Source organism: Siphateles boraxobius, unplaced genomic scaffold (genome assembly GCF_051911475.1).
Source record: "Siphateles boraxobius isolate OS27281-9 unplaced genomic scaffold, OSU_SipBor_1 6, whole genome shotgun sequence".
Classification (NCBI taxonomy): Eukaryota; Metazoa; Chordata; class Actinopteri; order Cypriniformes; family Leuciscidae; genus Siphateles; species Siphateles boraxobius.
Genome location: NW_027509186.1, coordinates 19,757,396 through 19,775,461, shown reverse-complemented (window position 1 = coordinate 19,775,461; position 18,066 = coordinate 19,757,396). Strand labels below are relative to the sequence as shown.

Genomic DNA, 18,066 nt, shown 5'->3' with positions numbered 1-18,066 from the left:
CATAACTTAATTTATAACTTCTTTTTTATAACTTTATTTTCATGACAGTTCATTTTTTTTCTAACCATTTTGAAAGCCTTATATTGATAGTCCAAACCTAAATAATACCCTTCCAATTCTGAAGAATGTTTAAACTCTTTTCGTCCATACAATGGATGTCAATGGGGTCCAAAACAACATTTTACATCATATATTTTGTTCCAAAGAGAAATTCATTAAGGTTTGGAATGACATGAGGGTGAGTAAATGATAATGATCGAATTAAAAACATTTGGGTAACCTATATCTATAAGAGATTTGCAGAAAAACATGGATTATACGTTTTTAGAAATGTTTACTTTATTGTGATTTCAGCAAAAGTTTCAGGTACAACACAAAGGAACAAACAACAATTCACTGTATCAAAAAATTTCACAAGGACAACTAGTACATTTCCATCTGGCACAGATTGTCAGTATGCGCTATAAATAAATTGCGAATTTAACATGACATATCCTATTGACTGCACAACGAAAATAAAGCGAAACACTCAAGCATATAGCAGCAGCCCTTGTACATCAATTTCTGAAATTGCAAGCTTTAACTTTAGTGCCATAGTTTCAGAATGAGCTTTCTTTTAGTCACTGCTAGGCAATGACAGTTTCAGATCCTTTTGCTGTTCTCTTAATATTGTTGTTAACTGCTATTACATCTACATCTATCCATTTCTTAACCCAAAACAGCAATTTCATATAGTTTTTGCATTCATAATCAGCCAATGGTGAGTTTCAGTCTGGTTTCTAAAATTCTGACTTAGTGGAGAGAAGCAGTGGGAGCTTTAAAGATTTCAAACTAGATTCTACATGAAGATGAACTAAAAGTTATCATATGACTATCATATCAAAATAAGAAACAAGGTTCAAATGTGCCTCTTAACATCAAATATAAGAAACAAAAAAGTTTAATTTACCTCTGTTTGCATGACTGAATGACCAGCAACCATTATATTACATGCAATCCAGCTATATTGAATTTCCAATAACATAAGATGCTTAATATTGACATGGTTGTCTTTTGCTTAATTTTGAACAAACTCAGTGTATTCCATCGTCACATCTTCTAGTCTTTTCTTGCTGTGACGCCGCTCTGGTCGAATGTTGTCGTCCATAGGAGAGTCATCCCAGGGCTTGGATTTGTTGTGGAGTGCCTGAAGAATTATAAAAAAGAAATGTTAAACACTATCGCAAACAAATGCAATATAATTGAATTAATTATAAATTAGGTTTAATAACATGCTCACTAATTTAATAACATGCTCACTATGACTATTGAAGTCCTGTTTTCTAATTACTTCTATATTAAAAAATAAGTAATAAACGTAAAAGTAAAACTAAAGTGAGAAATTCCTGATGAAACGCTTCAGTAAAAGACTATTTAAAAAAACTTTTGAATGTTGAAGGATGACAGAGAAAAGAAAGCTAACACCACCCCTGTGTGGGTGTTTGGACATAGTTATCAATACTTGTTACATATAAGGTTATTCTTAGATCTGTCTCCCCAAATGAAATGCTTTCATGATGCTTTTAGTCTTTCCTCAACTGTAATTTTGCTTGGATCTGAGAGCTGTGTATGGCAGAATGATCAGGTGTGCGTTCATGCTGAGAATCCTGTATGTTTGTCATCCACACTTGAGTATCTTCAACACACACTCTGACCTTGTCCATGTCTATGGTGTCAATATTACAGTAACTGTCACTCTGGGAGACAAAAGTTTGCAATATATAATAAATGCACAAGGTTTCTGCACGTTTTTAAAGTCAAATGTAAGTTTTTCAATACCTTTTTAAGACCTGAAGAAATACAAATGAATACTGTACATTAGAGGTGTTAAAAAAAAACCCAAATGTTTTAACCCTCTAAAATTGGTCGGTAGCCGATATGGCAACAATATATTGTGTTTATACATTAATTGACATTTTTAAAAAGGTTTCTCTGGGAAAATATTAGAATTTTTATTGAATATCAAATTTAAAATGTTCATATTCCTGTTATTATTATTATTATCATCAGTATCAGTATTTGTAGAGATAACATTATTAAATAATTTAGAATAATTGTATACAATTAATTTAAATATTATGATTATTTTAAATTGTATTACTTTCGAGTTTGCCATGAAAAAGCTTTTTATGATATGGCATTAAATGATAAATAAATAAATATAATGCATTCCTAGTTATTGACAAATCATTGAATTTATTATAATATTGTGATAACTATAAGACAACCATTGATGCCTTTCTATACTTACAAACTCTATTGTTTCACTAGCTTGTCAGTTTTTAAACTTAAAAGTATTGCAGCATTTCTTATATTATGGATGAATTGCGGTGTTGTTGCATCCCTCATTTGTAAGATGCTTTGGATAAAAGCATCTGCTAAATGAATAAATGTAAAAGCAGACACTATTTACAGTCAGCAATGTCACTGATGACTGAAATCTGACTTCATAACTGCATGGGATCCATTATAATGTTAAATTTAAAAAAAAAAAAATAAATAATTGCACAGTGCCTCCCGATGCTACAACGTTGCTTGCAGAGCATGATTGTTTTAAATAAGATGTAAAATATGACACGTAAATGAGAGTGAAAACTTACTCCATTCTTGTACTCCACAATAATCATATGACTGTATTTTGTCCGACAGCTCCTTAAACATTTTGGGTCTCCTTATGGAGGACTCCTGGTATCTGTTTTGCACAGGCAAATCCAGTTTCTGTTGAATAAAACAAAAGGCTTTAATACATCACTGTTTGGAAGCATGAATGCTTTTGTTTGGTTTGCAGTACACAGCATCCAATTAGTGCTCTTGCTAAAGTGCATCAGAGGGGTTTAGAAAGCTACACAAATGACTCGCCCAGCCATTAAGTGAAGCACATGCCATCGCAAACCCTGCGTGCTGTCAAGACAGCGCAAGTCAAGAAAACCACAAAACTGTGGTCGCATATCAAGCAGAGTGTAATGTTAAACCTATTGCAGTGTACAAGTCCGGCTATCTCTGAGAGAACACAAAATCAATTTGTCACGGCACACAAAGGCTAACCCTATGATCAAATGTGTTTGTTCATCAAAAAGGACAAACAACTCACATGTATGTCTGCCAGCTTGTTAATGTACGTCTGCTTATCTTGGTCTGCTCCCTCATCATACAGCCAGTTCTCTGTACCATTCAAAAGCTCACAGAATGTCTGATGGTCCTAGAGAAAACCAAAAACAAGCGCTTGTTTAGCAGTATTTTATGCCGCATTTACATTTGTGGTCCATTCAACTGCATTTCACCAAAGAGCTCATATGAACCACAAACTAATTTGAATGAGAGTTTTTTTTCATTTATGCATGAGCTGAAATGGCCTTTAGAGATTCAGCAATCAGGAACAGGCTTCTGAAACATGAAAACATTAAACGGGCGCTATGAATAAATCAGAATCTGTTGATAACAGTTCCTGTGAGCTAAATAGATACATGTCACTCTACAGGTAACAGCGTGTTATCTGGGAAAAGCTGCACGGAAGATACATTACTTGAGCATTCAGAAACGTCTGAAAGGGGCCCTCCCGGTTGAGTCAGCAGAGATGGGGGACTCGAGTCACATGACTTGACTCGAGTCGCAAATTTAAGGACTTGAGACTTGCTTGACTAAATTAAGAAAATGACTCGACTTGACTTTGACTTGAGATCCAATGACTTGAGACTTGACTTGACTTGAACTGTATGACTCGAGAATGACTTGATATACATTTATCATCGCAACATCAATTGATGAACAAAATGAAAGCAACGGAACCATTGACGCCAGTCATAAGATTCTGCGAGATTGCTGCACAAGCCCAGAAAAAACATACATCGCTGTGAGCGCGCTAAATACAAAAACATCTCCCAGCATCGTTTCTTTTTGGATATAAACACTAGAAATTGACTATATTCATACAAGAAGATTTGCTGTACGCATAATAACTGGCAAGGGATATCGAACGACCATCACAACCTCGAACCTTTATCTTTAAATCGAGAATATTGGTCAAAACAGCATGCTTTATACACAATTATGTTTTCAAATGTAGCTTAATGTTGTCAATATTCAAATGATAATTAATGATGTCATATGTTTTGTATAACATTTGCCACATTTCTTTTTAAATCATGCTTTAAAGCCAAATATGTCGTTCTTTCCAGTGATAAAAAAACAACATAGAAAACTGATAATTAGGGTGACCAGATTTCTCGGAGTGGAATACGGGACAGATACAGAACGCATGCGTATAGAGGGAATGCAAGTGACGTCACCGTTGGCCGGAGTGACTGCAGTTAGGCCCACAAGTGGCAAAAAGACTGAGCGGCAGCATTGGTTTTCAGCGTGAATGCTGCGGAAAAACACACAAAACGCGTCTAAAACGGGAAAGAGCTTTGAGACTGACTGTACAACTAGATTTGACAAGAAATATGAGGAATATTTTAACAGACTACCTAAAGCTACAGAACAGAGAAGCAAATAGATCGCTACAATAGAAACAACTGGACTCCAGGCAGCGAAAGGTGGATTTGCAGTTATCCTTTTTGTGTCAATATGCTGAATTTAGTGGTAAAATCATTCTCTATATATTGTATTGTTATATATTGCAGTGACAACTCATCAATCAAATATTTACCACTGTATATTCTGTATAATTTGACATTTTTAAATAAACACTGACAAAAAACTATACAAGTTTTAAGTCTCTAGACGATATGATGATATATATAACATTGATAAGTGATCACCTGGATTTAGACCTGCCTATTTTGTATTTATATAAAGCATTCACAGGCAAATTTGCTGTATGTATTTCCCTGGTGTCGAAATCAGGCACATATAAATGTCAGGAAACACGATTCCTGGCATGTTAATATCCATGGATCACTGGATCTTTAGTAAGTTGTAAGGAACACTATATTGAGTCCAATCTTTAGTTTAAACTGATAATCTTTTGTTTTACTTGCGTTTTCGCAATTTCCCCTATTAAATCCAGTCACGCAGCTGCTCTTCTGCCACTCAGTCCGGCTGAGGGGGCGTGTTCCGGCGGGAAAGTGACGTTAATGCATTCCCTCTATTAATGCGTCTTACATGCGCTTCATTAGGCACACTAGCACACACACACAAGGTCTCTCCCTCTCTGTCATGCGCGCGCTACACGATTTGAACGTAACATATATATTCACTTAGCCTTTCGGAAACGAAACCTACTATATATATATATATATATATATATATATTAACGATGAAATAAGGGACAAAACATGATTTTTTCAAAATAAGTCGGGACACTAAAATTAGAGTGGAAATACGGGGCTGTCCCGGGAAAAACGGGACGTCTGGTCACCCTACTGATAATGTTTTGTCGTGTTTTATGTTTCTCTTAAAGCAGGGTTAGATGTTATCAGGGGTTACATCTATTAGATGTTATCAAAATGCCAGCAGAATTAATATTGCACCCAAAATTCAAAATGTGGTGGAAAAAAATGCCCTAGTATGAGTTATTTTCATAATTATAACATATGATATTTTAAAAATATTTCCAGAATATTGACGCGATTGCAAATGTGATAATGATTTTATAAAACAGTTCAGTAAACAAAGAGTGAATATTGTGATGTGACATTTAGACATAGCCTAATATTCCAAATATTTTCTGTTTTTGCTCGATTTCTCCAATGACAATAGTTCCAAACAAGCCACAGAAAGAGTTATGCGTATTTGTGATTCAGTGACCTAGTTGCTTAGTTCCAGAACGAATCTGCCGTTTTGTAGTGATGTGTCGTTCATGAACGATTCGTTCATTTTGAACGAATCTTTAATATGACTCGGGACTACCGAGTTGTCTCAGAGAGTGATTCGTTCATTTTGTGTCGACCGCGCATGCGCATTGCGCAACATATGCGTTCTGAATCTGTACTGGAAACAGACATGATTAGTTCATCTCTCTCGAGTCTTCGGGTTCGGGACGGGTCCGAGTCTTTCGTTCTTCCTGTCAGTCCATAGAGACTATGCTGTCAGTACCGGAAAGAGAATTGATTAGTTCATCTTTCGAGTCTCGAGTTCGGGTTCGGCCGGGTCCGAGTCTTTCGTTCTTCCTGTCAGTCCAATAGAGGCTATGCTGTCAGTACCGGAAAGAGAAATGATTAGTTCATTTTTTCGAGTCTTCGGGTTTGAGTCCTTCGTTCTTTTGTCACGTGACTTGTCACCGTATTGAATAGCCTACTAATTTACAACCTTTTTACAAACAAGTATAGTTAAGGTATTAAATATAATAGTACTAAATTAATGTATAATATATAATAAAACATACCACAGATGCACAAGAAACATTTAGAAAAGAGAAGGACAGGGACAATATAAGATGGAACTTTTATTTTACAGATAATGTTTTGCACATATTTTGTATTTTAATTCCTAAATATAAAACAATATACATTCAGACGCAGTCAATAATACGAATATAATGTTGTATTTGATGCGAGATGCCAGCGGTCACGTGACAAAAGAACGAAGGATTTAAAACCCGAACTCGAGACTCGAAGAAAATGAACTAATCATTTCTCTGTCCGGTACTGATATAGCCTCTATGGACTGACAGGAAGAACGAAAGACTCGAACCCGAACTCGAGACTCGAAAGATGAACTAATCATTTCTCTTTCCGGCCCTGCTGTATCACACACACGGCACGGTCGGCCCAGCAGACAGATCCGAGTCAGACACTGACGAGTCGACACCTAACGTCTCGAGACACGAGAGGAGAACTAACCTGATAAATATGAAGTTGCGAAGGAAAGAACGTCTCGGATCAGGAGGTGAGGTGAACTAACAGAATCAGACTGCAATAGCCTGAACTTAAGACCCAACAACTGATCAATTAATAAAACATTTCGGTTTCTTATAATTTGGCTTTGGCTGCATTACCCTATAGTTTATTTTTATTCTTTTTACAAATGTAATCAACATTTTCGTAAGTACTAGATGTGTTGGGATATTTAACATGCCATTTTAATTATATTATGCTGAAATGAACGAAATGACTCGAAAAAAGATTCGTTCTTTTTGCTGAACGAGACTCAAAGATCCGACTCAGTAAAATGATCCGAACTTCCCACTACTACCGTTTTGAACATAAGTTAAATGAATGCTTCTATGACTCGTACATTAATACGGTAATTTGGCGACACCTATTGGCGGTTTTAACTTCATAATTCAAAATATATAAGCTGTATTAAGGGGATGCCAGTTTGAAGAATGCCTTTGGTCGCATAGGAATTATACTTGAATTGTGAATTGTTTAATACCTTTTAATGGTCTTCTGCAATGTTTGAGGCATATTTATTTTTTCATGCTTTAATGTTGGCCTAATTTCAGTTACATTTAGATTTTTATTGTAACCACTCAGCTATATGTGGAAATGCATAGGCCTATATTAAAAAAAAAATGTTGCAAATAAAACCATAGTCCACAACTTCTGTAGTTTTGACTTATTTTAATATATAAATTCAGTGAAATCGTCAAACGTTTGTATGACTTGCCAGTGACTTGTGACCCAAGCTATGACTTGACTTGCTTGACATAAGGCAGTGACTTGACTTGCCTTTATAAAAAATTTACTTGGACTTGCTTGAGACTCGAAGGTTAAGACTTGAGACTTGCTTGTGACTTGCACATGTGTGACTTACTCCCACTTCTGTGAGTCAAGAGTAATATCATTCTCCTTGACTGCGTTTTTAGCATTGTTACGCTCTTTCTCCTGGCAGTCTTGCTGTATCATTTTGCACTGTCAGAAAAAAAGAAGAGGAATTTAAGAGAGCGCCAGATGGTGGGAATGACTGATGGATTTTTTAGCTTTGATACTCAAATATCTACCAGAATGTCTTTATTTATGTTTATGGCTTCATACATTGTCAAGAAACCTAAATTACACTTACACGCTAACAAAATATCTATCACAGCTTTTGAATCATCTTTTGAGCTTTACTGAAAAAATCGCATACAAAAAAGAGAGCTATATTTGTTTTGCTTTCGTCACTTAAAAACTAGTACATGTACAGTGGGGTCTAAAACCAATTTCAAATAAATGGAGCCTTGGTGGGAAATAAGAGATTTCTTTCAAAAAACTTTTTTTCCCTTACTAACCCCAAAATTGTGCATTTTTTAAAATCCATTTGTGACCTAGGAATAGCGCAGTATCTAAAATATTTCTTACTCATTTTTATTTGTTTTAAATGGTTCAACATCCTAAAACTTTATTGTAGCATGTAGCAGGCCCCCACGCCCTGGTCTCGAGTTCCATGGAGGAGCTCCGGAAGGATAAAAGGAGCGGCGACAATGAAAGACAAGAAAAGGCCAGGACTGGGACTTTGCGTTGATGTTTTATAATGTTTATATGCGACAGTCATCCGTGAGGGGCTATTGCTTACTTTTGTTTGGATGTTTATTTTGTTATTAAAGTTACGCTTGCTGGTTCCTGCCTCCTTCCCTTATCAATGAACTTTGTTACTTTTAGACACTGATGTACATGTGGAATTAAACAAACATTTAGTCAACAGTACCTCCTGCTCTATGTAAGTTCTGAGGCGATCCTTTGGCAACAGTTGGGTAAACGTCTCCTCAATAGGCAGAACAACATGCTTGACCTTCATCTTGCCTTTTTTTAGCATCAGGGGGTGATTGTTTACTTCTCCATTCAACTGTAAATAACAGACAATGTCTATTTGCATAATGGTATGGAAGTCAGTCAAACTGACAGAAAATGTCCATACTAAGATATTTCACAAGACATGCTGTGAATAACGACTTTTTATATAAACAGATACACATCAACATGTCCATTTGATATGCACATACAGTCTAAAGCTAAATGTACTGGCCAAGCTGTAAATGAGAGATGTAGCTCACTTACGCTCAGTGCATCTCTTTGATTCTGCTTTTCCATGGGGGGAAACTTGTGCTATTGGCATGTTTTCTTTGTCTACCAAGAGCTGAATATTTGGCTCCAGTACCTTGTCCTAAAAATCACAGTACGAGGGTTACATTTGATAGTTACATTTCTACACAACAATGTTACTGCATCACACAACAAGGAGCCAATCTCTTACTGTCACCCTCATATAAACCCAATCAGTCAATGTTATTGATCATATAAATCATAACTATTAGGACCACATATGTTAGCTAAGGTACTGTAAACAAAAAAAATATATATTCCCACAACTGTATGTGTATGTATTTCATCACTAAAATATTGAGCTGTTCAGTCATGATGTCAATTTGTAGACCATCCTGGAAGGCTAATCTGCTTGGGTTCCCTATGGAATTTCTAATGGGATTTTAAAATGGTGTTTTTAAATATATTTTTTTAAGTAAATTAAAGTATGTGGTTACATTCCTTGAAGATACTTTCCTGGTTTGCTACATATATTAGAGTATTGTCTTTAACTCAACCAGGGGGCCTCAACAAACTTCCAAAAGGGGCCTCAAGGTGACTTAAAATTATTTAATGTCCCCCTGTTGTCAATCATTTTATCCCTTAAAACTCATCACCAAAATGTTCAAAATATTCAAATCTTTTTTCCTGTGAAAAAGAAATATTCTTGCCTTAAAATAGCTTGACTGTAACTCTACACCCTTGCTTCGTTAAGTATACACTGATCTGTGAATATGCAAATGAGCCCCGCTTTCCCTCACTCATACAGGGTCGTCTATACAAGTCAATGTATCAGAATGGTTATATGCGTTTTATGTAACGCTCCCTACAACGTCGGACACATAACGGTAATTAATATGAGTAGTCTTTTGCTTGACTACTCAACTACTAATCAAACAGCTAATAATGTTGCTAATTTTACAAAAGCATGTTCCTGTTCGCCAAAAGTCTGCCCTCTAAACATCAGCATCCTTCGAAATGCTTTGAACAACTCAGAACGTCAGTGGAGAAAGTTATATAGTTCATCATAACACCATACATAATTCACCTGCTATATTGCTAAATGCACACGATTTTTCATATCACCAGAAAAATATACCGGGATAACCTGGCTTCTCTTGAGTCCCCCCTGCTTCACAGTTAAAGGTATGCTAAAGCCACATGATTGGTTACAAAGTGATGTAAGAAAGACCGTCTATTTCAAACTGCGCTTTTGAGACTGTCTTTTTATCACTGCAGTTTTAAGAAAAAAATAACTCAGCAATGGTGTTGTTGACATGAATTTGCACATGGTTTGTCTAAAAGCATATTAAAAACACCACATAGACATATAAACAAAATAAAAAACTTGATTTTCACCACTGGTCTTTACAACGACAAAACAAGCTTGACAAGCTAAAACAACTAAAAAAATCTATATATTTCTTATTATTTAGTTACTTTTTAGAAACCAAACATGCATATTTCTAGTTATGCCAAGCTCTAAAACATTTAATCAGGTAGAAAGTTGTGAGTGAGGAGGTGCCTTCAAATATTGTTATGGACAATTGAGTCTTGAAGTCAAAATGGTTGTCTAACTAGCACACAACAGCTCAAAATTCATTATAGTCCTTTTATAGCAGTCTTTATATTTTAAAAATTAGGTATGATTGTGTATAAAACTAAGCTCTATTGACTTTGTCTTGACAAACCATTTTTACAAAAAAGAAAAACATCAATAGAATACATTTTATAACATCCCGTTCGCCTGCCCTAACCCACACATGCCTCTGCAGTAAATGCCATCTTTTGTGTGTTCCAGGCAATGATGAGTTTCAATAAAAACTGATAAAATGTAAATATTTTTTAATATTGTATTTGAAGACATTTTATTTCCACAACTTTTTAAAAAGTGAATAAACGATTCTTTGCAACAGCAAATCATTTCAACGTCATGCAGGCCTAATTGAGGCTACTTTTGAAATCACTGATTTCAGTGATACATCAGTAGGCCTTACCACAAGTCAACAAAACATGCTTAACATGTGTAATGCAATGAGTAGCAATGTTTCGCCGATGTTATGGGGTTTGCCTGCCTTCGCTATACGTAGCGTGACATACTACGATTTTTTTTATATAAACAGATACACAATGTAGGATTACAAATTTATTTAAATGTTTTAATTTAGGTTCAACAGTATTTTAACTGAGAAAGTGCACACACTGTTTTCCATTTTTGAGGCAATCAAGGTTTTGGACATTAACCTCTTGTCACATCTCAAAGGTCAGCTGGGCCTTTTGTTGATCTAATCAGGCTGATTGGATTAGCATCTCAAGGCTCTGAGTTACACTGTTACCTGATGAAATCAGGTAACCAAGGCAAGGCAAGGCAAGGCAAGTTTATTTATATAGCACATTTCATACACAATGGTAATTCAAAGTGCTTTACATAGAAGAAATTAAAATAATCAAAAGAAATCAGAATAATTAAAACAGTTTAGAATAAAAGATAAAATACAGAAATCAGAATAATTAAAACATAAAGTAAAATACAGTGCAAACAGTCGGACGAACAGTGGCACAGTGCTCATTCAGTAAATGCACAGCTAAACAGATGTGTTTTGAGTCTGGATTTGAATGTGGCTACTGTAGGAGCACATCTGATCTCTTCTGGAAGCTGGTTCCAGCTGCGGCTGGCATAGTAGCTAAAAGCAGACTCGCCATGCTTAGAGTGAACCCTTGGTATTTCTAGCCGATGTGATCCTAATGATCTGAGTGATCTGTTGGGTTTATATTCACTGAGCATATCTGCAATGTATTGAGGTCCTAGGCCATTGAATGATTTATATACCAGTAATAATACTTTAAAATCAATCCTAAATGTAACTGGCAGCCAGTGTAAAGACCTGAGGACTGGTGTGATGTGTTCATATTTTCTGGTTCTGCTCAGAATCCTAGCAGCAGCGTTCTGTATGAGCTGCAACTGTCTTATGGTCTTTTTGGGAAGGCCAGTGAGAAGTCCATTACAATAATCCACCCTACTGGTGATGAAAGCATGCACAAGTTTTTCTAAGTCTTGACTGGAAACAAAGCATCTAATTCTTGCAATATTTTTCAGGTGATAATATGCTGATTTAGTTATTGCTTTGACATGACTACTGAAACTAAGGTCTGACTCCAGAGACACACCCAGATTCCTGACTTGATTTTTAGTTGTTTGACCCCTAGACTGAAGGTATGCGTTCACCTTGAGAACTTCATCTTTGTTTCCAAACGCAATGACTTCAGTTTTGTCTTTGTTTAACTGAAGAAAGTTTTGGCACATCCAATTGTTTACTTCATCAATGCATTGGCAAAGGGAGTCAATGGGGCTGTAATCGTTAGGCGATAGGGCTAAGTAGAGCTGTGTGTCGTCTGCATAGCTATGGTAAGCGATTTGGTTCTTTCTCATTATTTGGCTCATTGGGAGCATGTACAGGTTGAATAGGAGTGGCGCAAGAATTGAGCCTTGAGGGACTCCGCATGTCATGGATGTCCACTCAGACTTATGGTCTCCTATACTCACATAATAACCTCTGCCTCCTAAGTATGACCTGAACCATTTTAGGACTATCCCAGAAAGCCCGACCCAGTTTTCCAGCCTGTCAAGAAGTATTTTGTGATCGACAGTGTCAAATGCAGCACTGAGGTCGAGTAGTACCAGCACTGATAATTTGCCTGTATCAGTATTTAAGCGAATATCATTTATTATCTTTATGAGCGCGGTCTCTGTACTGTGGTGCGGTCGGAAACCAGATTGAAAATGGTCAAAGTATCCATTCGAGCTTAAGAATTTGTTCAGCTGATTGAAGACAACTTTTTCAATGATCTTGCCTATGAAAGGAAGATTTGAGATCGGTCTATAGTTGTTTAATATGGTCTTATCCAGATTGCTCTTTTTCAGGAGGGGCTTGACAACAGCAGTTTTCAGGGAGGTCGGAAAACTCCCAGAGAGAAGTGAGGCATTTACCACTTCTAGGAGATCTGCTTCTAAGCTGTGTAACACATTTTTGAAAAAAGATGTGGGAAGTGCATCAAGGGCGCAGGTTGATGTTTTTAGTTGCTGTACGGTTTCTTCCAAAATTTTGCCATCAATTTCTTCGAAATCAGACATAGTGGCTACTTTCTCGTCCTGTTGTCTGATCTGCCTGACCCCAGCGCAACTCAAGGATGAGCTGATCACCTTTCTGATATTATTGATTTTCTCAGAGAAGAAAGAAGCAAACTCACTGCACTTTCTCACTGAGAGCATTTCACTGGGAATCTGGCTTGGGGGGTTTGTCAGTCTCTCTACAGTAGCAAAAAGAGTGCGCGTGTTGTTTATATTGCTGTTTATAATATTCGAGAAAAAAGTCTGTCTAGCTTTGCTTAGTTCCTTATTGAAAGCATGGATGCTGTCTTTGTAGATGTTATAATGGACTACAAGTTTTGTCTTCCGCCACATGCGCTCTGCTTTTCTGCATTGTCTTTTCATATTTTGCACTGCTGTTGAGTTTCTCCAAGGTGCTTTTTGTCTGCCACTCTTCTTCCTGACTTTCACAGGAGCAATATCATCAATTACACTCTTAACTTTTGAGTTAAAAGAATCAAGGAGAAAATCAACAGAGTCAGCAGATATGCTTGGTGTTAAAGATATAGCCTTCATAAATAGTACACTAGTGTTCTCATTTAAGCATCTCTTCTTGACAGACACAGATCTAGCTTCAATGGCAGGAGAGATCAATATATCAAAGAAAATACAAAAATGATCAGACAGTGCTACATCCTTAATAACAATTGATGAAATGTTTAGACCCTTACTGATAAGTAAATCTAGAGTGTGTCCACGATTATGTGTGGCTCCATGTACATGCTGAGTCAGATCAAAAGTTTTTAAAACAGTTTTGATTTCTTTTGCCATATTGTTCTCTGCATTATCTATGTGAATGTTAAAATCTCCAGCAATGGCAAAGCAGTCAAACTCTGAGGAAATAGAACTTAACAGTTCTGTTAAGTTCTCAGCAAAAGCTGGAGAGTATTTAGGAGGCCTGTAAACAATGATAAGTAAAATGCGTGGAGCACCTTTTAACACAATACCCAGATATTCGAAAGACGGGTAATTCCCAAATGATATTTGCTTACATTGATAGACATCTTTATAAAGAGCAGCTAAACCTCCGCCTCTTCTGACAGCTCTGCAGACACTCATAAAAGTAAAGTTAGGAGGGGCTGTTTCATTGAGGACTGTTGCACTGCAACTTTCTTCTAGCCAAGTTTCATTTAGCAACATGAAATCCAGGTTGTATGTGGTTATTAAGTCATTGACTAAAAGTGATTTATTTTTAAGTGAGCGGATGTTTAAAAGTGCTAACTTAACAGTCTTACTTTTTGTCCCCACAGCAATCTTGGTATGTCGTGTAATAGGCACCAGATTAGATGGGTTTGCTGTACGGCTTTTGAAGGCCTTAGACTTTCTATCATGTAATTGAACAGCAATAGAAAAAGATACAGGCACACTGGGTTCCCGCTTGTTCTGTAAACATTTGAGAAAGTTATTGTTATCATAGCGGGGACCCGACACATATCACTGAGAGCTGGTATCAGTTGTTTTTGGTTCACCTCGAGCCGCCGGAGGAGGGTGTGGGCCCTGGCGCTGTGGCAGAGGCCGAAGAGCTCTCACAGGAGGAGGGGGAGGGCGAGCTGGGCCCGTAGGCTTTGGTGGTTGTGGGGCCTGGCGTTTTTTGGTTGGTATCTGGGGGCTCGCAGCAAAAGAGTGGGATAGTCTAGTTCCAGCGTGCACCAGTTGTTCCATTTTCTCTGAGAAGCACAGAAGTGGAGATGCTGGAGAGAGTGATAATGTTTCCAGTGAGAGTGATTTTTGCTCTGGTGTTATTGGAGGCTGTAATATGCTGTCCTGGTTTCCCTGGCTGTTTTCCAGAAAGTCGTCCTTGGGTGCTGTATATTGGAGCAGTGCTGGTATGTCACAGTCTGTCTGTGGTGAGCTCTGTGGGCAGGGCTCAGCTGAGATTGTGTCCGTGAGCAGAGGTTGTTGTGGCTGAGTGGTGTTATCACTGTCCTTGTGTGATGTGTCAACCGCATGTCCATTCAGGGGCTGAAGTGAAATCCTGTGGTCATTCATACTGTATCCAGGTGTGTGTGTGCCATTCAGGTTGAGTGGATTGGCACACATTGCAGAAGGATGACGGAGGGAGAAGTAGATATTGTCCTTTAGCACTCTTGAACCAAGTTTGTTTGGGTGGTGGCCATTCTGTTGAAACAGTTGCCTCTGACTCCAGAAAAGATTGAAGTTGTCAATAAAGTTCACTCCTTTTATATTGCAGGTTTTTTGCAGCCATGTATTAAGCCCAAGCAACCGTGAAAACCTGTTTGTTCCTCTTGCTGGGAGTGGTCCACTGATGAATGTTTGAACTTTCAGTCTTTTAAGTGTTTCAAAAAGTTCATTGAAATCCTTTTTAAGAAGTTCCGACTGCTCTTTATGAATATCATTCTTCCCCACATGAATGATGAGTCGATTTGCAGTCTTATGTTTCATCAGAATGTTCTGAAGTTCCCTGTTTACATCAGATGTTGTTGCTTGTGGAAGGCAGCACGTTGTTGTATCCCTGCTATTAATGTTTCTGATTACGGAGTCGCCCACTATCAGAGTCCTGGGCCCGGCTGCGCTCTGAGCTGAGTGCCGCTGTCTGCTCGACCTTGAGCCCCAGTTAGCATCAGTGTTAGCTACTGGCTGATTCTGTCTGTGTGTGATCACATTCATCAAATTTGGGGATTCCTCATTCATTAATACTTCAAATCTGTTCTCAAGATGTATAGGCGGTGGTAGGAGACCAGTGTTTGCAGTCCTTGTCAGAGCCGTATCTGGGGTAGAGGATGCTACTGCAGTAATATGTGATGCTCGTGACAATCTGATGTCTCGAGTGCCTTTGGGTCTCGCACCCTGTTTGTGCCATCGATTAGTAAAACGATCGGCTTGTTTCTCTACACTCAGTATGGCCTGTCGAGAAGCACTAGATTCATGGGACTCACCGGCTGTATGCTGAGGACGTCCATGACGAAGCTCTGTTGTGTGTTCCGTCTGGTTTGGTTGTCCCGCAATTAACTTTGTTTCAAGAATTGCAATCCTTTGTAAAAGTCTGTGGCAGTTGGAGCAGCAAGTAGATTCCAGAGGAGGCATTTTCTTATCCTTATGAATGTAGGCAGTTTTGTTTTCTCTTCCCCGGAATGTAAGCTTTCAGTGGGAGGCTGGTTGAATAAAATAATTCTGCTTTTTTTTGTAGTAATCCAAACGTTTGAGCACTGTGCTGATGTGCTGAAGTTAAAATTAGGTGATAAAAGGAGATAAAATATAGAAATATAAAAGCGATAGAGCAAAGCGCGGAGCAGTAAGCGAGAGCGTCCGAACAGTAGCTGAGCAGGAAGTAGAAACCAGCTGAATCAGGTACTTTCCTTTACATGTTTTGTTCAAGAGTCCCCTCCTCTATGAAATTAATCCCACCCCCTTGAAATGTATATAAACTACAATGTAAAGTTCCCTTAGATTAGACTTGGGTAAGATTTTGGATGCAGCAGACTACAGTAAATAAACAATCCTCCTTAAAAGATACAATCCCAACGTCTCCTGGTCTTCGCTTCTGAGTCTCCTACACTTAAGAAGAAAAAGTTTACAACAGATGGTGCCGTGACCCGGATAGAGCTACTCACCAGAATCCAGATTGAATCAACAAAAGATCTCAACGAAGAATGAACTTTCTGACTGAGTTCCAGACGGAATCTTGAAAACCTCAAGCTCAACAAAGATCTCAACAAAGAATGAACTTTCTGACTGAGTTCCAGAACTGAATCTCAACTGGACCTCAACAAAGCTGACTGAGTTTTCCAGACTGAATCTTTTCATTCAAACAACGATTCGGTGAGTTTCACTCTATTCAAAGAACCAGACCAGTACGAATTTTGTGCCTCTGCGCCGTCAGAGAAAGAGTTACACAGACAGCTGTAGTGTTTGATTACCTAAAGTTATCCTTTAAAAGTTGTCTTTTAAAGATGAAAATATATCCTCTGTTCAGGCAGGGACGTTTTTAACATCACATGTTAAAAAGATATCCTCTGTGTCAGGCAGGGAAGATTAGTATTATTTTGCTAATTATTTGTTTTGTTGTTTGTTACCTTGTGGTGTTACCCTCTAAAAAATTTCTTTTAGAGTAGAGAGTTTGATCCTCTGTTCAGGCAGGGAAGTTTTTAACATCACGCGTTAAAAAGATATCCTCTGTTTGTCAGGCAGGGAGGATTAGTATCATTTGCTAATTATTTGTTTGTTTTTTTATTATTTTGTGTTGTTACCCTCTAAAAAATTATTTTAGAGAAGAAAAGTTTGATCCTCTGTTTCAGGCAGGGAACAGTTAGCATTACATGCTAGTCATTTTGTTTTATCCTCTAAAAGTTAGGAAGGTGAAAGATCCTTTCCGTTTCTTTCAGGGAAGATTAGCATAACGTGCTAATATTTTGTGTTTCATCCTCTGTTTCAGGCAGGGAAGTTAAATGTGATGTGTTGGTAACAAGGAAGGTTTATCAACAGTTTGATCTGTGACATAAGTGTAGACTCTTTTGATCAGAGAAGTTTTAGTGTTTTTGATTGTGTGATAAAGAAATCTACAAAATGGTTAGAACGAATGCTAGGCTGGTTCCAACAACTGAAAAATTTGGTCTTGCGACTCCTTTGTGGTCAGATAGTGAATTTAAAACACTGTTAGGAGAACAAATGAACCTAATAGTCACTGAGAAAGTTAGAAAAGAACTAACGCAGAAATATGAGATTCATCCAGACAAAACTTGGTCGGTAGATGAGTGTAAAAAAGTACTAGGAGCAAGTATTCCCAAGAACAATGTGAAAGGCATAATATGTTGCCATAGAGAATTTGGTTTAGCACTAGCTACAGAACAGTCTAAACGCAACTCAGAGCTAGAGAAACAGATCAATGAGCTCCGGGCTAAAGTTTCCTCTTTAACCAAGAAATTGAACCGCAACAAAGATGCAGAAAAACCTGATGTGGAAGAAGTAAGTCAGCCT

The 18,066-nt window shown here is 37.5% G+C and overlaps 1 protein-coding gene across 1 annotated transcript in view; it reads right to left on the bottom strand.

The window, feature by feature from the left end:
* Positions 1-844: 844 nt before the first annotated feature.
* The window catches only part of hsph1 (heat shock 105/110 protein 1), a 28,146-nt gene continuing 10,924 nt past the window's right edge, over positions 845-18,066 (bottom strand). Inside the window, 11 exon segments of the mRNA XM_077209053.1 lie at positions 845-1,182; positions 1,500-1,528; positions 1,579-1,736; positions 2,640-2,664; positions 2,666-2,757; positions 3,131-3,238; positions 3,563-3,592; positions 7,734-7,835; positions 8,611-8,748; positions 8,961-8,999; positions 9,001-9,066. Coding sequence (XP_077065168.1) covers positions 941-1,182; positions 1,500-1,528; positions 1,579-1,736; positions 2,640-2,664; positions 2,666-2,757; positions 3,131-3,238; positions 3,563-3,592; positions 7,734-7,835; positions 8,611-8,748; positions 8,961-8,999; positions 9,001-9,066 — 1,029 coding nt within the window. The 3' untranslated portion in view covers positions 845-940.